Genomic DNA, 15982 nt, shown 5'->3' with positions numbered 1-15982 from the left:
GGGCAATTGTTAACAGTGTCAGTTAGTTGCCAGTGGTAACTATGGTGGATCAACTACACTGAACACAAGCCTATTGCATTATACCCAGGATGTCATCGGACCCATTGCCCTTGATGTACACAGTGAGTTTAACTATTTTGTTCTATCAGTTGACGGTGGGGATCAAGTGGATGCTGAATCGGATCATCTACTTGACACTTCTGCTGCAAGCACTTCAGCCTGCTCTCCAATTCTGGTTCGGTCATCATTCAAGGGGTTCGGGCGCTGGAGCGTGGCAACTCGTTGCAAGCTGCTCTCTACAGATCTACTCATTACCCTTATTATAATCATTCGCACTGTGTAATGAATTGACCTGTACGATCGGTATGCAAGACAAGTTTTTCACTGTACCTCAGTACAAGTGACAATAATAAACCGATACCTCCCGTTAGTTGTTTAACTGTTCACCACTGCTCATTACCAGATAAAGCATTGCTACATTTGTTGATTTGGAATTTACATCCATGCTGCTTTGGATGTTTTGTGCTCATCAGCTGGTCGGTATCCGATTGTTGTTTGGTGAGTCATCTTCAACTACATTCCACACTCAGCCAGGGTAGATGAGCTGCAGTGGCAGAGTGGGGGATGTGTCAAGCCATGAGGTTAGGGAATGGAGGACTAGAATTTGGCTGCAGCTGATAGCCACCAGTGTCTCACAGACATCCAGTCTGATCTGCTTTGAATCTATCCCACTTAGCCTGGAGGTAATGCTACACAACACTGGGGGAGGGGGACAGGGTGAAGTCCTTTGGGACTGCTCCACAACGATCTGTGGTGATCACTACTTATGGGATGATGCACCTGCAACAGGCAGATTGTTAAGGAGTAGCTCAAGCAGGAATTTTCCCTCCTCTAGGTTCACCTATCTCAGCCCACTTCTGGCAGCCAGGTCCTTCAGTACTAAGTTAGTTTAACCTCTGTTGATGCTACCAAACATCACTGATGTAAACCCAAACAGAAAACATGCTGCTGTCATTGCTTCTTTCAAATAGTGTTCATCGTGGGCGAGTATGGATTAACCTAGGGAAGGCAGGAGAAGATACGACAGAATCTGTACGTTTTTTTTTGTCCCCTCCACATCTGACCTGATGCTGTTAGAATTCATGGGGTCTGGAATGCAAGGCCACCTCCTCCCACCTGTACACAATTGTACTGTCAGCCTTGGTGTGTTTGTCCTGCTGCTGGAACAAGTCATATCCAGGAATAATGGAAAAGCATAGACATTGGTTGGAGGGTGCGGTCCTCCAAGGGTAACGGAGTCAGCTTGTTGCTCAACAAGTCTTCCAATTTAGAGATGTTCCCAGATCAGAATGAAGACCATTTTGTAGAGTTGACTGGGCTGGAGGTATTTCTCTTGCCAAGGTGAACCATGGCTCACTAGACCATTTGGAGGAAATTAAAATGCTGTGGTCTAGGTTTTTAAAAGACAATCCAATAATCTTATGGTCACTGTTACTGATATTAACTTCATTTGATTTTAAATTGAATTTTAAACTTTCTAGCTACCTTGAGGGCATTTGAATGTACAGCTACAAATTATGTATTAAAACCTCTGGATTATCAGTCCAGAAACCATTATGCCAAGCTCTTTGGTTACTATTTAATGGCCTCATGCTGAAACACTGCAACATGTGTGAAGACCTCAGGTCAAAAGAGCTGGGATGGTGGGCAACATGACCAGATTAATTACTCAAGGCTAGGTGAAGGCAACCAATGGGCAAATACAAGGCATACCAGAGAATGGCCAAGTCTGGTCCAACTGGATGGAGAATAGGACAAGGTCAGGAGTACCTCCACATTCTCTACAACCATTCTGATTAAGTAAACTTTAATCACATCCTCATGCAGGGCAAAAACTTAAACAGATATGGGAAATCCATGCCAGAATTCCAAACATGGATGAAAGGAGGAGAATTGTTAGCAGTAAAAACTAGCTTCAGGACGAGTGACCAAGGAGCCAGAAGCAATTTTGAAACAACATCCTTCAGAGAAGGAAATCTGCCATCCTTGCAAAGCTCTGATCTATATATGACCCTCGACCACAACAATGTGGTTGACTCTTAATGACCTGGTAAGCCATTTCAGAGGCCATTTTCGTTCAGGGGCAATTAGGGAATGGCAATAAAAATGGCCTTGCCAGTGACAGCCACATCCCTTCAACAATCAGAGCTCAATTCTGTAAAGAAGCTTGCCACCATCTACAATAAACAATTTGAATGGTTCTCATCCATTGCTCTTAACATCTATTTGCTCCGAACCTGGAGTGCAGTGGCTGCAGCATGTACCATCTACAAAATGTACTGCAGTTATTCCTACAGCACCTGCCAAACCTAGGCCTTTACCATCATGAAGAACATGGGCTTCAGGCACCTGGGAAAACTATCTGCATCTCCTCCAAGTCTCTCGCTATCCTAACTCAAATATATTGCCAGAATTTCTCGTCACTGGCACTAAATCCTGCAACTCCCTGCCCATAAGTATGGTGGGAGGACCTTCACCAGAAGGAATGTAGCGGTTCAAGGCTGGGACTCAGCACCACCCTATCAAAGGGCAATAAGGAATGGTCAATATATGCCGTCCTTACCAATGATGCTCAGATCACACAAAACAAAATATTGGTTAATATACTTTCACTGTATTATTTGCACAATTTATTTCCAATTGTGTAAGTGGCTACAACATCTACAGTTGATCTTGCAATAGACTAGTCACTGAAGAACATGCAACTTTCAAAATAAATTCAGCAGTAAATATCCCTTCATGCAAATAACCGTCAACCATTTACCAAAGAACACATGCTTTGGGAGTGATTTATGGGAAATAGCAGCCGGTACTTACTTCATATGCTTGAGGACTTGTCAGGCACCGTGCAATTGGACCACACCAGCCAGGCAGAGTGGCAGTGAGCGGAGGACCACTGTGTGTTAGGATTGGCTTCAGATAACTGGAGGATTATCTGTTGAGGAAAAACTCCAGGAACCACAAAGAAAATGAAACTTCAGCATTGACTGAATTCAAGACAGTTAGCATCGCATCCAGATGAAGGGTCTCCATCCGAAATGTTGACTGTCCATTTCCCTCCACAGATGCTGCCTGACCCACTGAGTTCCACCAGCAGTTCATTTTTTTGCTCCAGATTCCAGCATCTGCAGTCTCTTGTATCTCCACTTAGCATCAAGTACCTTATCTGGGAGGTTCGCAAGATGCATTCATTTGCTTTTTGATTGCATCAGTTTTATTTTCATTATTTTTGCCTTAATCTCCAATCCTTACTAAACTATGAACTCAGTGTGACCCAAACCTCCTGAAAATGCCAAAACTAAACAAAACAAAGGAACAGTTCCTAATGTTCTATTTCACACAAGATCACAAGACAAGGGAGCAGCAGCAGGCCATTTGGCCCATCGCGCCTGCTCCAAGGAAAGGGAAAAAAGAAATGAGAAATGGGGAATGGGGAAAAAAAAACCTATTCTAATCCCAATTTCCAGCCTTATCCCTATATCCCTTGATATCCTGACTATTTAGATATCTATCTATCTCCTCCTTGAATGCCCCCACTGCTGTACGTGGCAAGGAGTTCCACAAATTCACTGCCCTCTGGCTAAGGAAATTTTTCCTCATCTCTGTTTTGAAACTGTACCCTCTAATTCTAAGATTGTGCCCTCTGGTCCTGGACTCACCCACCAAGGGAAACAGCCTAGCCACATCTACTCTGTCCTTTCCTATCAATATTTTAAATGTCGCTATGAGGCCCCCTCTCATTCTTCTGTACTCCAGTGAGTACAGTCCAAGAGCCGACAAATGCTCATCATACGTAAGCCGTTTCATTCCTGGAATCATCCTCGTAAATCTCCTCTGAACCCTCTCCAACGTCAGCACATCCTTCCTAAGATGTGGGGCCCAAAACTGCGCACAATATTCCAAATGAGGCCTCAGTAGTGCCCCGTAGAGCCTCATCAACACTTCCTTACTTTTATACACTATACCTCTCGAAATGAATGCCAACATAGCATTCGCTTTCTTTACCACCGATCCGACCTGGTGGTTAACCTTTAAGGTATCCTGCACGAGTACCCCCAAGTCCCTTTGTACTTCCGTACTTCGAATTTTCTCTCCTCCTAGATAATAATCTGCCCGCTTATTTCTGCTTCCAAAGTGTACAACTGCACATTTCTCTACATTGAATCTCATCTGCCATTTCCTTGTCCATTCTCCTAAACTGTCTAGGTCCCTCTGCAACCTTCCTATCTCTTCAATACTCCCTACTCCTCCACCTATCTTGGTGTCATCCACAAACTTAGCCACGAAACCATTTATTCCATTATCCAAATCGTACAAGGTAAAAAGGAGCGGTCCCAACACCGACCCCTGCGGCACACCACTAGTAACCGGTAACCAACCAGAACGAGATCCTTTTATTTCCACTCTTTGCTTCCTGCCAACCAGCCAATGCTCCACCCATTCTGTTATCCTACCCGTAATTCCATGACCTCTCATCTTATTAATCAGTCTCTTGTGAGGCACCTTATCAAAGGCCTTTTGAAAGTCTAAATACACAACATCTACCGTCTCTCCTTTATCTACCCTACCTGTGATTTCTTCAAAAAACTCCAATAGGTTGGTCAGGCAGGATCTTCCCTTCACAAAACCATGTGGGCTAGGACCTATCTTGCCTTGCGCCTCTAGGTATTCCGTAACCCCATCCTTGAGGATAGATTCCAATAATTTTCCCACCACTGACGTCAGACTAATAGGTCTGTAATTTCCTTTATGCTGCCTCCCACCTTTCTTATACAACAGAACTACATTCACGACCCTCCAGTCCTCCGGAACCATGCCAGAATCTATCGATTTCTGGAAAATTATCTCCAATGCCTCCGCTATCTCTAAAGCCACCTCCTTCAGAACCCGGGGATACACCTCATCCGGTCCGGGAGACTTATCAGTCTTTAGCCCATTTAGTTTTCCTAGCACCTTCTCCCTAGTAATCTTAACTGAACTTAGTTCCATTTCGTGAGACTCCTGACTAACCAGCACATTGCTGATGTCCTCCACGGTGAAGACTGATGCAAAATATTCATTCAATTCCTCTGCCATCTCTCTATCGTCCATTATAATAGCTCCTGCACTGTTATCAATTGGTCCTATATCAACCCATGTCTCTCTTTTACACCTTATGTATTTAAAAAAACTCTTAGTATCCTTTCGAATGTTATCCGCCAACTTCCTTTCATAATTCATCTTTTCTTTCCTAATGACCTTCTTAGTTTCTCTCTGCAGGTTTTTAAAAGCTTCCCAGTCTTCTGTTTTCCCACTAATTTTTGCTTCTTTGTACGCCGCCCCTTTTGCTTTTATTTTAGCCTTCACCTCTCTCGTTATCCACATTTGTGCCTTTTTTCCATTCAAAACCTTCTTTTTTCTTGGAATATATCTATCCTGCATTTTCCTTATTTCCTGTAGAAATTCCTTCCATTTCTCCTCTGCCGTCCCTCCAGCTAGCTTACTCTTCCAATCAATTAGGGCCAACTCTTCTCTCATACCATTGTAATTTCCTTTGTTCCACTGAAATATCGATACACCAGTTATCAGCTTCTCCTTCTCAAACTTGAAAGTGAACTCAATCATATTGTGATCACTGGTTCCCAGTGGTTCCTTTACCTTTAGTTCCCTAATCACCTCCGGTTCATTACACAGCACCCAATCCAAAACAGCCGATCCCCTGGTGGGCACTTCAACAAGTTGCTCTAGAAAAATGTCCCTTAGACATTCCACAAACTCACTCTCCTGAGTTCTACCGCCATTCTGGATTTCCCAGTCCACCTTCAAGTTAAAATCCCCCATAATTATCTTCACATTGTCACTCTGGCATGCTTTTTCTATCTCAAACTGCAACTTATCGTCCACTTTCTGACTGCTATTAGGGGGCCTATATATGACTGCTACTATTGTCCTTTTACCCTTGCTATTTCTTAGCTCCACCCACAAGGATTCCACCTCCTCTGACCCAATATCCTTCCTTTCTATTGATTTTATATCACTACTAACCATCATGGCCACACCTCCCCCTCTGCCTACCCGCCTACCCTGGACATTCAGTTCCCAATCACATCCCTCATAAAGCCATGACTTGGTGTTTGCCACAATGTCGTATTTATTAACTTGTAGTTCTGCCACTAGGTCATCTACTTTATTCCTAATGCTACGTGCATTTAAATATAGTACGTTTAGTCCGGTATCTGCTATTGATTTTGTTGTACTCCTATTGTTCAGCAGATTATCCTGCCTTTCCACCTGTCCATCCTTCTTACCATCTTCACTACATACTATCTTAGACATGTTCCTATATACCTCATCCCTTATCCTAACATTCTGTATCCTAACGTCCTGATTTGTTGTACTTCTATTATTCAGCAAATTATCCTGACTTCTCACCTGCCTGTCCTTCTTGCCATCCTCATTGGACTTGTTTCTATAAACTTCCTCCCTTACCTTAGCATCTTGTAACCTAACATCCTGGTTTCCATCCCCCTGCCAGATCAGTTTAAACCCTCCCCTACAACTAAGTTAAACATTCCCGCCAGGATATTGGAACCTTTGGAGTTTAGGTGCAACCCATCCTTAGCGAATAGGTCATGCCTCCCCCAAAAAAGGTCCTAATTATCCAAAAATCTGAAGCCCTGCCCCCTGCACCAGTCACTCAGTCACGCATTCATCTGCCAGAGCTTTCTATTCTTCCTATTATTGACACGTGGCACAGGTAGTAATCCTGAGATAACTACCCTTGAGGTCCTACTTCTCAACCTTCTCCTTGCGCAACCCCGATTGGCATCTCCACTCCGTGTGGTACTGACACTGAGAATTCAGCACGTTGGGGGCAGGGGGTGGGTGGGGAACAGATGCATCCTCATCCAAGGCTTTGCCCTTTTAGAATCCACACTGGTCTCCAATACTACACACAAATAATCCAGTATTCCAATGTCTATATTAGGGGAGGGGACAGAGAAAGGGGGAAGAGGGGGGTGTCAGGATATTGACTCTTGAAGATGGTAGTCAACAGTGAGGGAAAGAGTAGGAGGAACACCGACCTTTAGGGTTAAGGCTCTGATGAGCTGGAAGATGTACAGCAAGCAAAAACAGCAGTATAAATAAAGAAAGCATTTGACTAATCTCTGACAGTACACTGGTTAACAGTAATGCATCTACTTTCTGTGTGTGTGTGTGTGTGTGTGTGTGTGTGTGTGTGTGTATGTGTGTATATATATAAAAATAAGAGAGAGAGAGAGAGAGAGAGAGAGAGAGAGGAGAGAGAGAGATGTTGCTGATGTTTAATTAAGAATTTCATATCGATATGTTAACCAGTGCACTGTCAAGAGAAACAAAAACATGATGGTTTTAATGACCACTTCCTGGCTTTTGAAAAGACACAAGCAGCAAGATAATTCAACCACTCAACACACCAGTAGTCCACAACAGTATGCAAGCTTTTGATGGAACTAACAAACCATTACGAAAAAACAAGCCTGTAAAGTTGAAATCTGTTGGATAATTTAGTAAGACCACATGAAAAGACATTGTTCTACAAACAAATGCTGTTTCTACTACAAGTAATTCAAAGAGTTACCATGCAACTCTTCAGTCCAATGAACTTGAACATCTGTACTGCAGCTGTGCCAGTGAGAGATTTCAATATAAAAATTTAAACACCAGCTGGTTGCAAAACAACAACTTTTTTCCTGAACTCTGCATTATTCCTGAAATCATATTTAATCTCCTTAAAACTGTTTCTCCTTGCATTTTTAAAGGCTTTGATGAACATTACAAAAAAGCCTCTATCACATTGTTTTAAACATAAAAAAAAAGTTGCAGCTCATCAAGGCAATTTTATGCAGATGACTGCAGGGATATTTTTGGAAAGAATAGTACAAAATGGGATCAGGTATGCAATGGGAAACACAAATAAACATAGACCATGAGGTTGCAACACAATACGTTATTTGAGAGGAGCAGCTTCGATCATCATTTATCTGTGATGATTAAGTTCGAAGTTCTCTCATGACAATATAACTTTATAATGAATTAACACAATTTAATCCATTTGCTTCATATCAATTGAAGTTTATTCTCTAAACTTGTAGGTGAATAAACATTTAATGCCACTGAATTGGAACACATTATTCAGATTCTAACAGGAAAACTCCAAAGTTGAGTAATCATCTGCCTTGCCAAAAGGTTCCCTTTGTTAACCGAGATGGTTCTTTTAACCCCATGCCAATTTATTTTTATATTTCAAACTAAGCCCACTTGTTACTTTGGCAAGAACAGGAACATATTGAAACTATAAACAGAAACACATCATTTCCAAAAGGTTTTTTAGGAGACTGATGGGGAGCAGCAAGCCAAACAGAACCATCTAACAACTGAGTTATTCACAAATACTTGCCAAAGTAGGCAAGACAATTGGGGTTGATGTGCTTTTTCTTTGATAAAAGGCTGCAGTCTTGATCACATGGCAAAGTTGAGACTTAAGGAGGAAACAGTGGCTGGTGCAGCCTCGTTTCATGCACAACCAGCTTCTCATTTAGCAAAACTGAGCCTCAGAAAGGATTCTGCTCCTCCCCAAATAAATGAATTGAAACTGACCATTTTCAGAATGCAAACAGATCTAAATGATATCATTACACTGAAAGAAAATGGTCCAAGGGAGTTCCCCCGTTGGATTAAGGCTGATTTTTTTTTTGTTTATTCAAGTTTATTGAGTCTGGATCAGCCAGACAAAAATGAATGAGATAGGCAATTTTAAATTGAAGTCATAGCTGAACTCTTCAAAATTTTGGGAGTGAATCTTAACAGAGTGAGAAACATGCCAGGGATCCATTTCCTCTCTGCAAAAGTGTTGCCGAATTCCCAATTCAAACTGGACCTCAGCGGATTGGACAATGTTTCTTTTTGTTGCAAATATCCAGTATTTTGGAAGTTGAGGAATGAACATTTTATATTTAACTCAAGCCACAATTTCACTGAAAAACCTGCCAATCCCACGTTAAACTATAATGTTGGCAATTGTTGCAACAAGATACATGGTGTTCACTCTTCGTTCATGTAACTGTGCAACCTTCTACTGGAGGAATTAACACTGCCAGCAGAACTTGGTCAATGGCTAACTTCATTTGGAGACAGATGCAAGACTGACCAACGCTTAAATAAATGTTGCCCTCTGGATTATGGATACTGTCACACAAAGGATTCAGTCAACAGGACATCCCAACATAACATTCAAAACAAATAATAAAAAATGGAAAGCCACACCTGCAAATGGGCTTCGCGCCTTTAAATCCATCAACCAGACATTAGGATGGGTTGAAGCACAAGAGACTGCAGACGCTGGAATCTGGAGCAACAAACAATCTGCTGGAGGAACTCAGAAGGTGGAGCAGCATCTGTGGGAGCAAAGAAAAAGCTGTCGACGTTTCGGATTGAAACCTTACATCAGGATTGCATTAGGATGGGTTGATCCTTCTCTGATCTGCTCCTTCTGCTCCATCCCTCTTTTCACTGGTCTCGAAACTGGATTGTGTCTTCACTAGGTTTGCGTAAGTCTTTCCCCAGGAATTCCATGCATCTGATGTGCAAATGAGTGGAGAATTATTGACACGGACAGTGGCGTTTAATACGTACAATGCATAAGACGACGACACTTCCAAGATCTTCAGTGGAGTGGGTTAATCATATTGAATCTTTCACAACATCCATGAAACCTGCTTCTGTGTGGCTCAATGAAAATGAGAATCCAATTCAGTCTCCTACAGGTAATTTATTTAGCTGGCTTTCTTGGGTAGCAATTCATCCCCACCCTCCTCTACCAATGATCTCAGTTCTCACCTGACCAACTCCACCCATTCAGTTGTCACCCGATTCAATACACACATCTCCTACCCACAACTCAACCCCGATACCACCTCGAACAGACCCCAACCGATCCCACCCACTAAACGATTGACACTCCCCAAGATCCAAGGCAGCGAATCTTGACCTAACCAATCAGTACCTTGCCAACCCCCTCCCACCACTCCTGTCATCTTCTGAGCCTCTCATCACACTCCCCACCCCGCGACCCCCCCCGCCACAATTTTTTAAAAAATATTTCTTTATTAGTCACATGTACATCAAAACACACAGTGAAATGCATCTTTTGCATCGAGTGTTCTGGGGGCAACCCGCAAGTGTCGCCACACTTCTGGACGCCAACAATAGCATGCCCACAACTTCCTAACCCGTATGTCTTTGAAATGTGGGAGGAAACCTGAGCACCCGGAGGAAACCCACACAGGCACAGGGAGAACGCACAAACTCCCTACAGACAGCTGCCAGAATAGAACCCGGGTCTCTGGTGCTGTAATAGCATTATGCTAACCACTACACTACCATGCTTGCCCACAACTTCCAATACCTCAAGCCCTGCCCCAGACATAACATAGCTCTGAAATGAGCTTCACCAATCATTAACATTAAGAAAGGGCTCGGTGAGGAAGGACTACAGTTTGGGGTTCTTCTGCCACTGGAGAGGGAGTGGCAGGGTCAGGAGAGGAAGCCCCTTAAATATTGTAAATATGGGATTGGCGGCAACGGTGCTGTTTCTTTTTATTATATAAAAAGGTAACACTAATGATTGATCCGTACACGAATGTAAAGGTTTGCACTGTTTTATGGTTGTATATAGTTTTTTTTTAAAATGACGAATAAAGTTTATTTTGGAATAATAAAAAAAATCATTAAGGATTTTCATGGAACTACCTCTTCTGCCCATGTGGGAACTTTCCAGATTTGAACTAGAGAGTGTCCAATTTTTCCTGAAAATTACTGAGGCTCTGGAGTGCACAGAGGGCGACTGCTGGGAGAAAGGTCCACTCACACCCGTGCACTGTACGTTCCAACTTCTGGTTGGAACCTGTGGCCTGCAGAATGGAATCAGAGCCTCCTAACTTGAAATGCTTCAAAATATGTTCTCCTTCCACTTATCTACCAAGCCAAACATGCCCCTCACTATTGGTATTGGTTTATTATCGTGACATGTACTGAGGTACAGTGAAAAACTTGTCTTGCATACCATTCATACAGATCAATTCAGTACACAGTGCATTGAGCTAGTACAGGGTAAAAACGATAAAAGAATACGGAGTAAAGTGTCACAGTTACAGGGAAGTGCATTGCAGGTAGAAAATAAGGTGCAAGGTCATAATAAGGCAAGGTGGTAGTCTCTATGCTGGCACTGAATCCACAGCTTTCTAGAGTTTACCTCCTTGTGACTTCAATTCTACCTTATTCATGAAACCACTTCCTATTCTTTTGACCCCATTTTAAATTGTTTACAAGCATGGGTAAAGTGCACAAATCAGACAATCCACAGAACATAACTTCATTCATGCTGTTATCAGTGCTTTTAGCCAAGAAATGCATCAGCTAAGTATTAGATAACACAATGATAATGCCTGATGCACCCCAGGACTAGTATTTTTTTTTGTTTGATAACTGTGGGAGTCACAAAGGAATTTCAACCAATTCTTTTTCCTTTCATTGGGATGTAAAACAAGTTGGAAGAAACAGGGCACCATAGGGCATTGTTGTGTGTTCTTTAGTACTTAGTGAGAACATTAGATCAAAGAAATTTACTTTTCTTTAAAAGAAAGTAAAATTAGCTAAAATAAGCTTAAGTGTTAGCAACCACAGAGTCATACAGCACAGAAGCAGGCCCTTTGGCCCAACCCGTTCATACCGACTAAGATCCCATTTGCCAGCATTTGGCCCATATCCCTCTAAAGCCTTCCAATCCATCTATTTGTTTGAACATATTTTAAACACTGTAATTTTACCCACCTCTGAAAGTGGCATTGCAGGTAGGTACGGTTGTAAAGAGAGCTTTTGGCACATTTGCCTTCATAAATCAGGGCACTGAGTACAGGAGTTGGGATGTTATGTTGAAGTTGCACAAGACATTGGTGAGGCCAAATTTGGAGTATTGTGCGCAATTCTGGTCACCTACCTACAGGAAAGATATCAAGCAGCTTGAAAGAGTGCAGAGAAAATTTACAAGGATGTTGCTGGACTTGAGAACCTGAGTTATATGGAAAGGTTGAATAGGTTAGAACTTTATTCACTACAGCACAGTAGAATGAGGGGAGATTTTATAGAAGTATACAAAATTATGAGGGGTATAGATAGGATGAATGCATGCAGGCTTTTTCCCCTCAGGTTGGGTGAAACTGGAACTAGAGGGCATAGGCTTAGGGTGAAAGGTGAAGGAGAATCTGAGGGGGAACTTCTTCACTCAGAGGGTGGTGTGAGCGTGGAAAGAGCTGCCAGCAGAAGCGGTAGATGCAAGTTCAACTGCAACATTTAAAGAAGTTTAGATAGGTCCATGGATAGGAGAGGTTTGGAGGGATATGGTCCGGGTGCAGGTAGTTGGGACTAGGCAGAAAATCAGGCCGGCATGGACTAGACGGGCCAAAGGGCCTGTTTCTGTGCTGTAGTGCTCTATGACTCTACCATTTCCTCTGGCAGCTTGTTCCATTTATCCACCATCCTCTGTATGGAAAAACTTGCCCCTCAGATACCCTTTAAATCTTTCACTTTCACCTAGTTTCAGACTCCCCTACTTTGGGAAAAAGACTGTGATCATTCACCTTATCTATGCCCCTCATGATTTTTGTTTATATATACCCACACAAGCTCACCTCTCCTCCTCCTACACTCCAGGGAAAACAGTCCCAGCCTATCCAGTCTCAGTTGGTTTTGTTTTGATTTAATTGCAGTTCGGGCAAAGAACACGAAAGGGACATGGCACTGGAGTTCCAGCATGATGGATTAGTGAATAATGGGGCATGGCTATTGCCACAGGTCCCCACAAGACAAGCTCCTTGGTGCAACATTGGTACCAGTGGATTACATGGGCTTTAGAGAAAGCAAAGAGGGAGGAAATAAAAACACCCACCCCAGATCAGACCTCCCAGTGACAATAAAGCAATGCAGGTGGAAAGTTACTGCCCTTTAGTGTCTTTCAGCTTATTAAGCAAATGGATTCCACAAAGATGTATTTTCCTTTTAAATCAGCTGGCCAGCCTCAAGATACAGCAAGCAGCACCAAAACTGTTGATTCGCTGCTAGAGTCAAGCCAATCATGAAAATACCAACCATAATTAAATAGATTACCAGCTAACACTGCATTCGGAGAAAGGGAGACACTTTTAGCTCCACAGTGCAGGAAATCACTTACAAATCTGCATCCTGCTAAGACTAAACCTATTTGTGGAACGAAGTTCAAGACACCTAAATATTTAATCCACCAAAGCAAATAATCACTATAGTTCCCTGCTGAGGACGTTTCTAATCATGTATGAAAGGATAGTTGCAGAAAACCATGGATGCATCCTTCACAGCTTGTCAGTACACCAGAAAAGGTGGTCAATCAGCCCAATATGCTGGCTCTCTTATAGTAATCTGGTCAGTCCCATTTCCCCACTCTATCTTCTGAGTTTATTTTCCTCAAGAACTTATCCCATTTCCTTTAGGAATCACTGATCTCCACTTTCATCACCCTCATAGACAGCAGGTTCCAGACAAATACCATATGTTGCATGAAAAATGATCATCCTCACATCTCCCTGTATATCCCCTGCCCACATATGTATCATGAGGTCCTTGTATCATCAGGTATTGGGATCAGCTTTTCTTTGTCTACCTTTTTGAAACCTGACATAACCTTGTATACATCAAGTTCTTAGTTCCAAGGAAGACAACCCCAGCGTCTCCATCCTAATCTTACAGCTAAAATCTTTGTTGACTATTCTTTCAACGTCCTGCCATTTTCAGAGAACTATGCACATGGACCCCTTGGTTCCCTCACATTGTTTGGAATTGTGCCATCAAGTCCATGTTACCTCACCTCCAAGCTTTCCATCTAAATAAGTCTCCTCACATTTGCCACTTGCCTGTTGATTCTCCCACCCCAAGTCCTTCTGTGCCATTCTCACTCTTAATCGTACTTTGCTGTTTGGGTAATAGGCAAATTTGGAAAATTTTATCCTATATTCCAATGTCACATACTGAGCCTTCATCAGAACTGAAGGGTCTTCAACCTGAAACATTATTTGTTTCGCTTTCCATGGATTCTGCCTGACTGTGGAATGTTTCCAGCATTCCCTGTTTTTGTTTTAGATTTGCACTATCTGCAGTTTTTTTTTGGATTTTTCAGTCAGTCTCAGGGTTGTGAGTGCTCAGTCATTGATGCTATGGCAACTCCGATAATCTGCTATCCAGTTTTTCGGAAAATCCAATGGTTCAGTATCTGGTTCACCTGATTCTGTTTCTCGTACTCTCTTCAAATTCATCGGAGCCCTGTTTCCCACACTCCCTTTAAACTCACCTAGTTCACTGGAAAAGTTATGAAACTACTGTGTAATATCTAAAAAAAAAGTGAATTTGAAGTGTGTTGGGCATTAATAGGAATAACATCCAACAGTCTGGAAAATCATACAGTCCAGCACCAAAGTCCTGAAGGTGGCAGATTATTGGAATCTTACTGTACGTCCAAGACAGAAATTGACAGAATTTTGGACACTCAGTGAATCGAGAGAGATGGTGATGGTGCAAGGTGGCAGAAGAAAATGAGCAAATCGCATTACTGAATGTTGGATCAGGCTCAAAGTATTGGCTGGTATACCATTGCTCTTATTTCTGACACTTCTAAATTCCACTTAAATAAGATCTCTGGATCTTAAATAAGATCCTGGAACGTATCATACAAGAAAGGGTGGGAGTTTTAAAAAACAAAAAGATATTAGGCCCATTAAGTTTACTTCTTCCAAAAAAAAGGGGCAAAACTCCATCTTCCTTAAAAATCATCGCAAGGAACTCTATCATGGACTTCACATTCCAAAACGACTTTCAATAACCTAATCAGGAGCAATCCAGTATTTTAACCCATATCCACTATTCACTTGTGAAGATCTAGCTTCAACAATTTCCCATTCTCCACCTGCAGTGCACTTTCTCTGCACTGTAACACTTTATTCCACACTCTGTTGTTGTTTTTACCTTGTACTACCTTAATGCACTGTTATAATGAATTGATGTGTATGAATGTATGCAAGTCAAATTTTTCACTGTGCCTCAGTACGTGTGACAATAATAAACCAATTTACTACCATTTCAGTCCAGCCATCAGACACTCCCCAATCTACGTTCAGTTCACTTCTGCATAATCAAGAAACAAACAACTCTGAAGGCCACAAGGATCAAGAATTAGATATGTACTTTTGAATTTAAGAGGCTACACAACAGATACCCAACAATTATTAGAACGTCTTTCAAAGCAATCTACCCAAGATTGGAATTAGGTCAACGCTATCCTCAATCTTGGCACACAAAGCAGTGACTGAAACTCAAAGTGCCCCATGGAATTCAGACAAAGGAGCCATTTAATTGTCAGTGGAAAGGATACTTGTGGTCAAAGCTGTACCACAGCCTGAAGAGCCAGGCACTTTCTTGCTTTGTCCTGCTAGTCCTTTCAGGGTTTGCAACATCCTAGAAGGAAAGAACAGAACAAACATATCTTTACTGATTGGCAAAATATTAAACTGACCAAGTAATCAACCACACTTTGCATACAAAATAACCCCAAGGAATTTCACAGAGGAGCAACTGGAGAAAGTGATATTAAGGCAGCTATCACGAGCGATATCTATCAATAGGGAATCAATCAATAGTTGAGATGGCTGGTGATGTGGCCAATGGTGGAGCAAAGATGGAGTTGAGTCTTAGAGTCCTGGAGCAGAGGCTGTATGGACGTAGTGTGGCCCGCAGGAAGTCATGTAGATTGGGGAGGGGGGGGGGGGGGGGGGGGGGAGAGACAAATCACTCTGATTTCAGCACAGAGGAAAAGGATTTTTTT

General features: G+C 42.2%; 1 protein-coding gene across 2 annotated transcripts in view; it reads right to left on the bottom strand.

The window, feature by feature from the left end:
- The window catches only part of slc9a7 (solute carrier family 9 member 7), a 155613-nt gene that overhangs the window by 7130 nt on the left and 132501 nt on the right, over positions 1-15982 (bottom strand). For both annotated transcript variants that reach the window (XM_052025891.1, XM_052025892.1), the window contains 2 exons: positions 15533-15615; positions 2878-2983 (listed from right to left, as the gene is read on the bottom strand). In XM_052025891.1, the coding sequence (XP_051881851.1) occupies positions 2878-2983; positions 15533-15615 (189 nt within the window). The remainder of the gene's footprint in view (positions 1-2877; positions 2984-15532; positions 15616-15982) is intronic.

The sequence above is a fragment of the Pristis pectinata genome, chromosome 11 (assembly GCF_009764475.1).
Source record: "Pristis pectinata isolate sPriPec2 chromosome 11, sPriPec2.1.pri, whole genome shotgun sequence".
NCBI lineage: Eukaryota > Metazoa > Chordata > Chondrichthyes > Rhinopristiformes > Pristidae > Pristis > Pristis pectinata.
The sequence above is the reverse complement of the archived record's forward strand: the minus strand, read 5'-3'. Positions and strand labels throughout refer to the sequence as shown.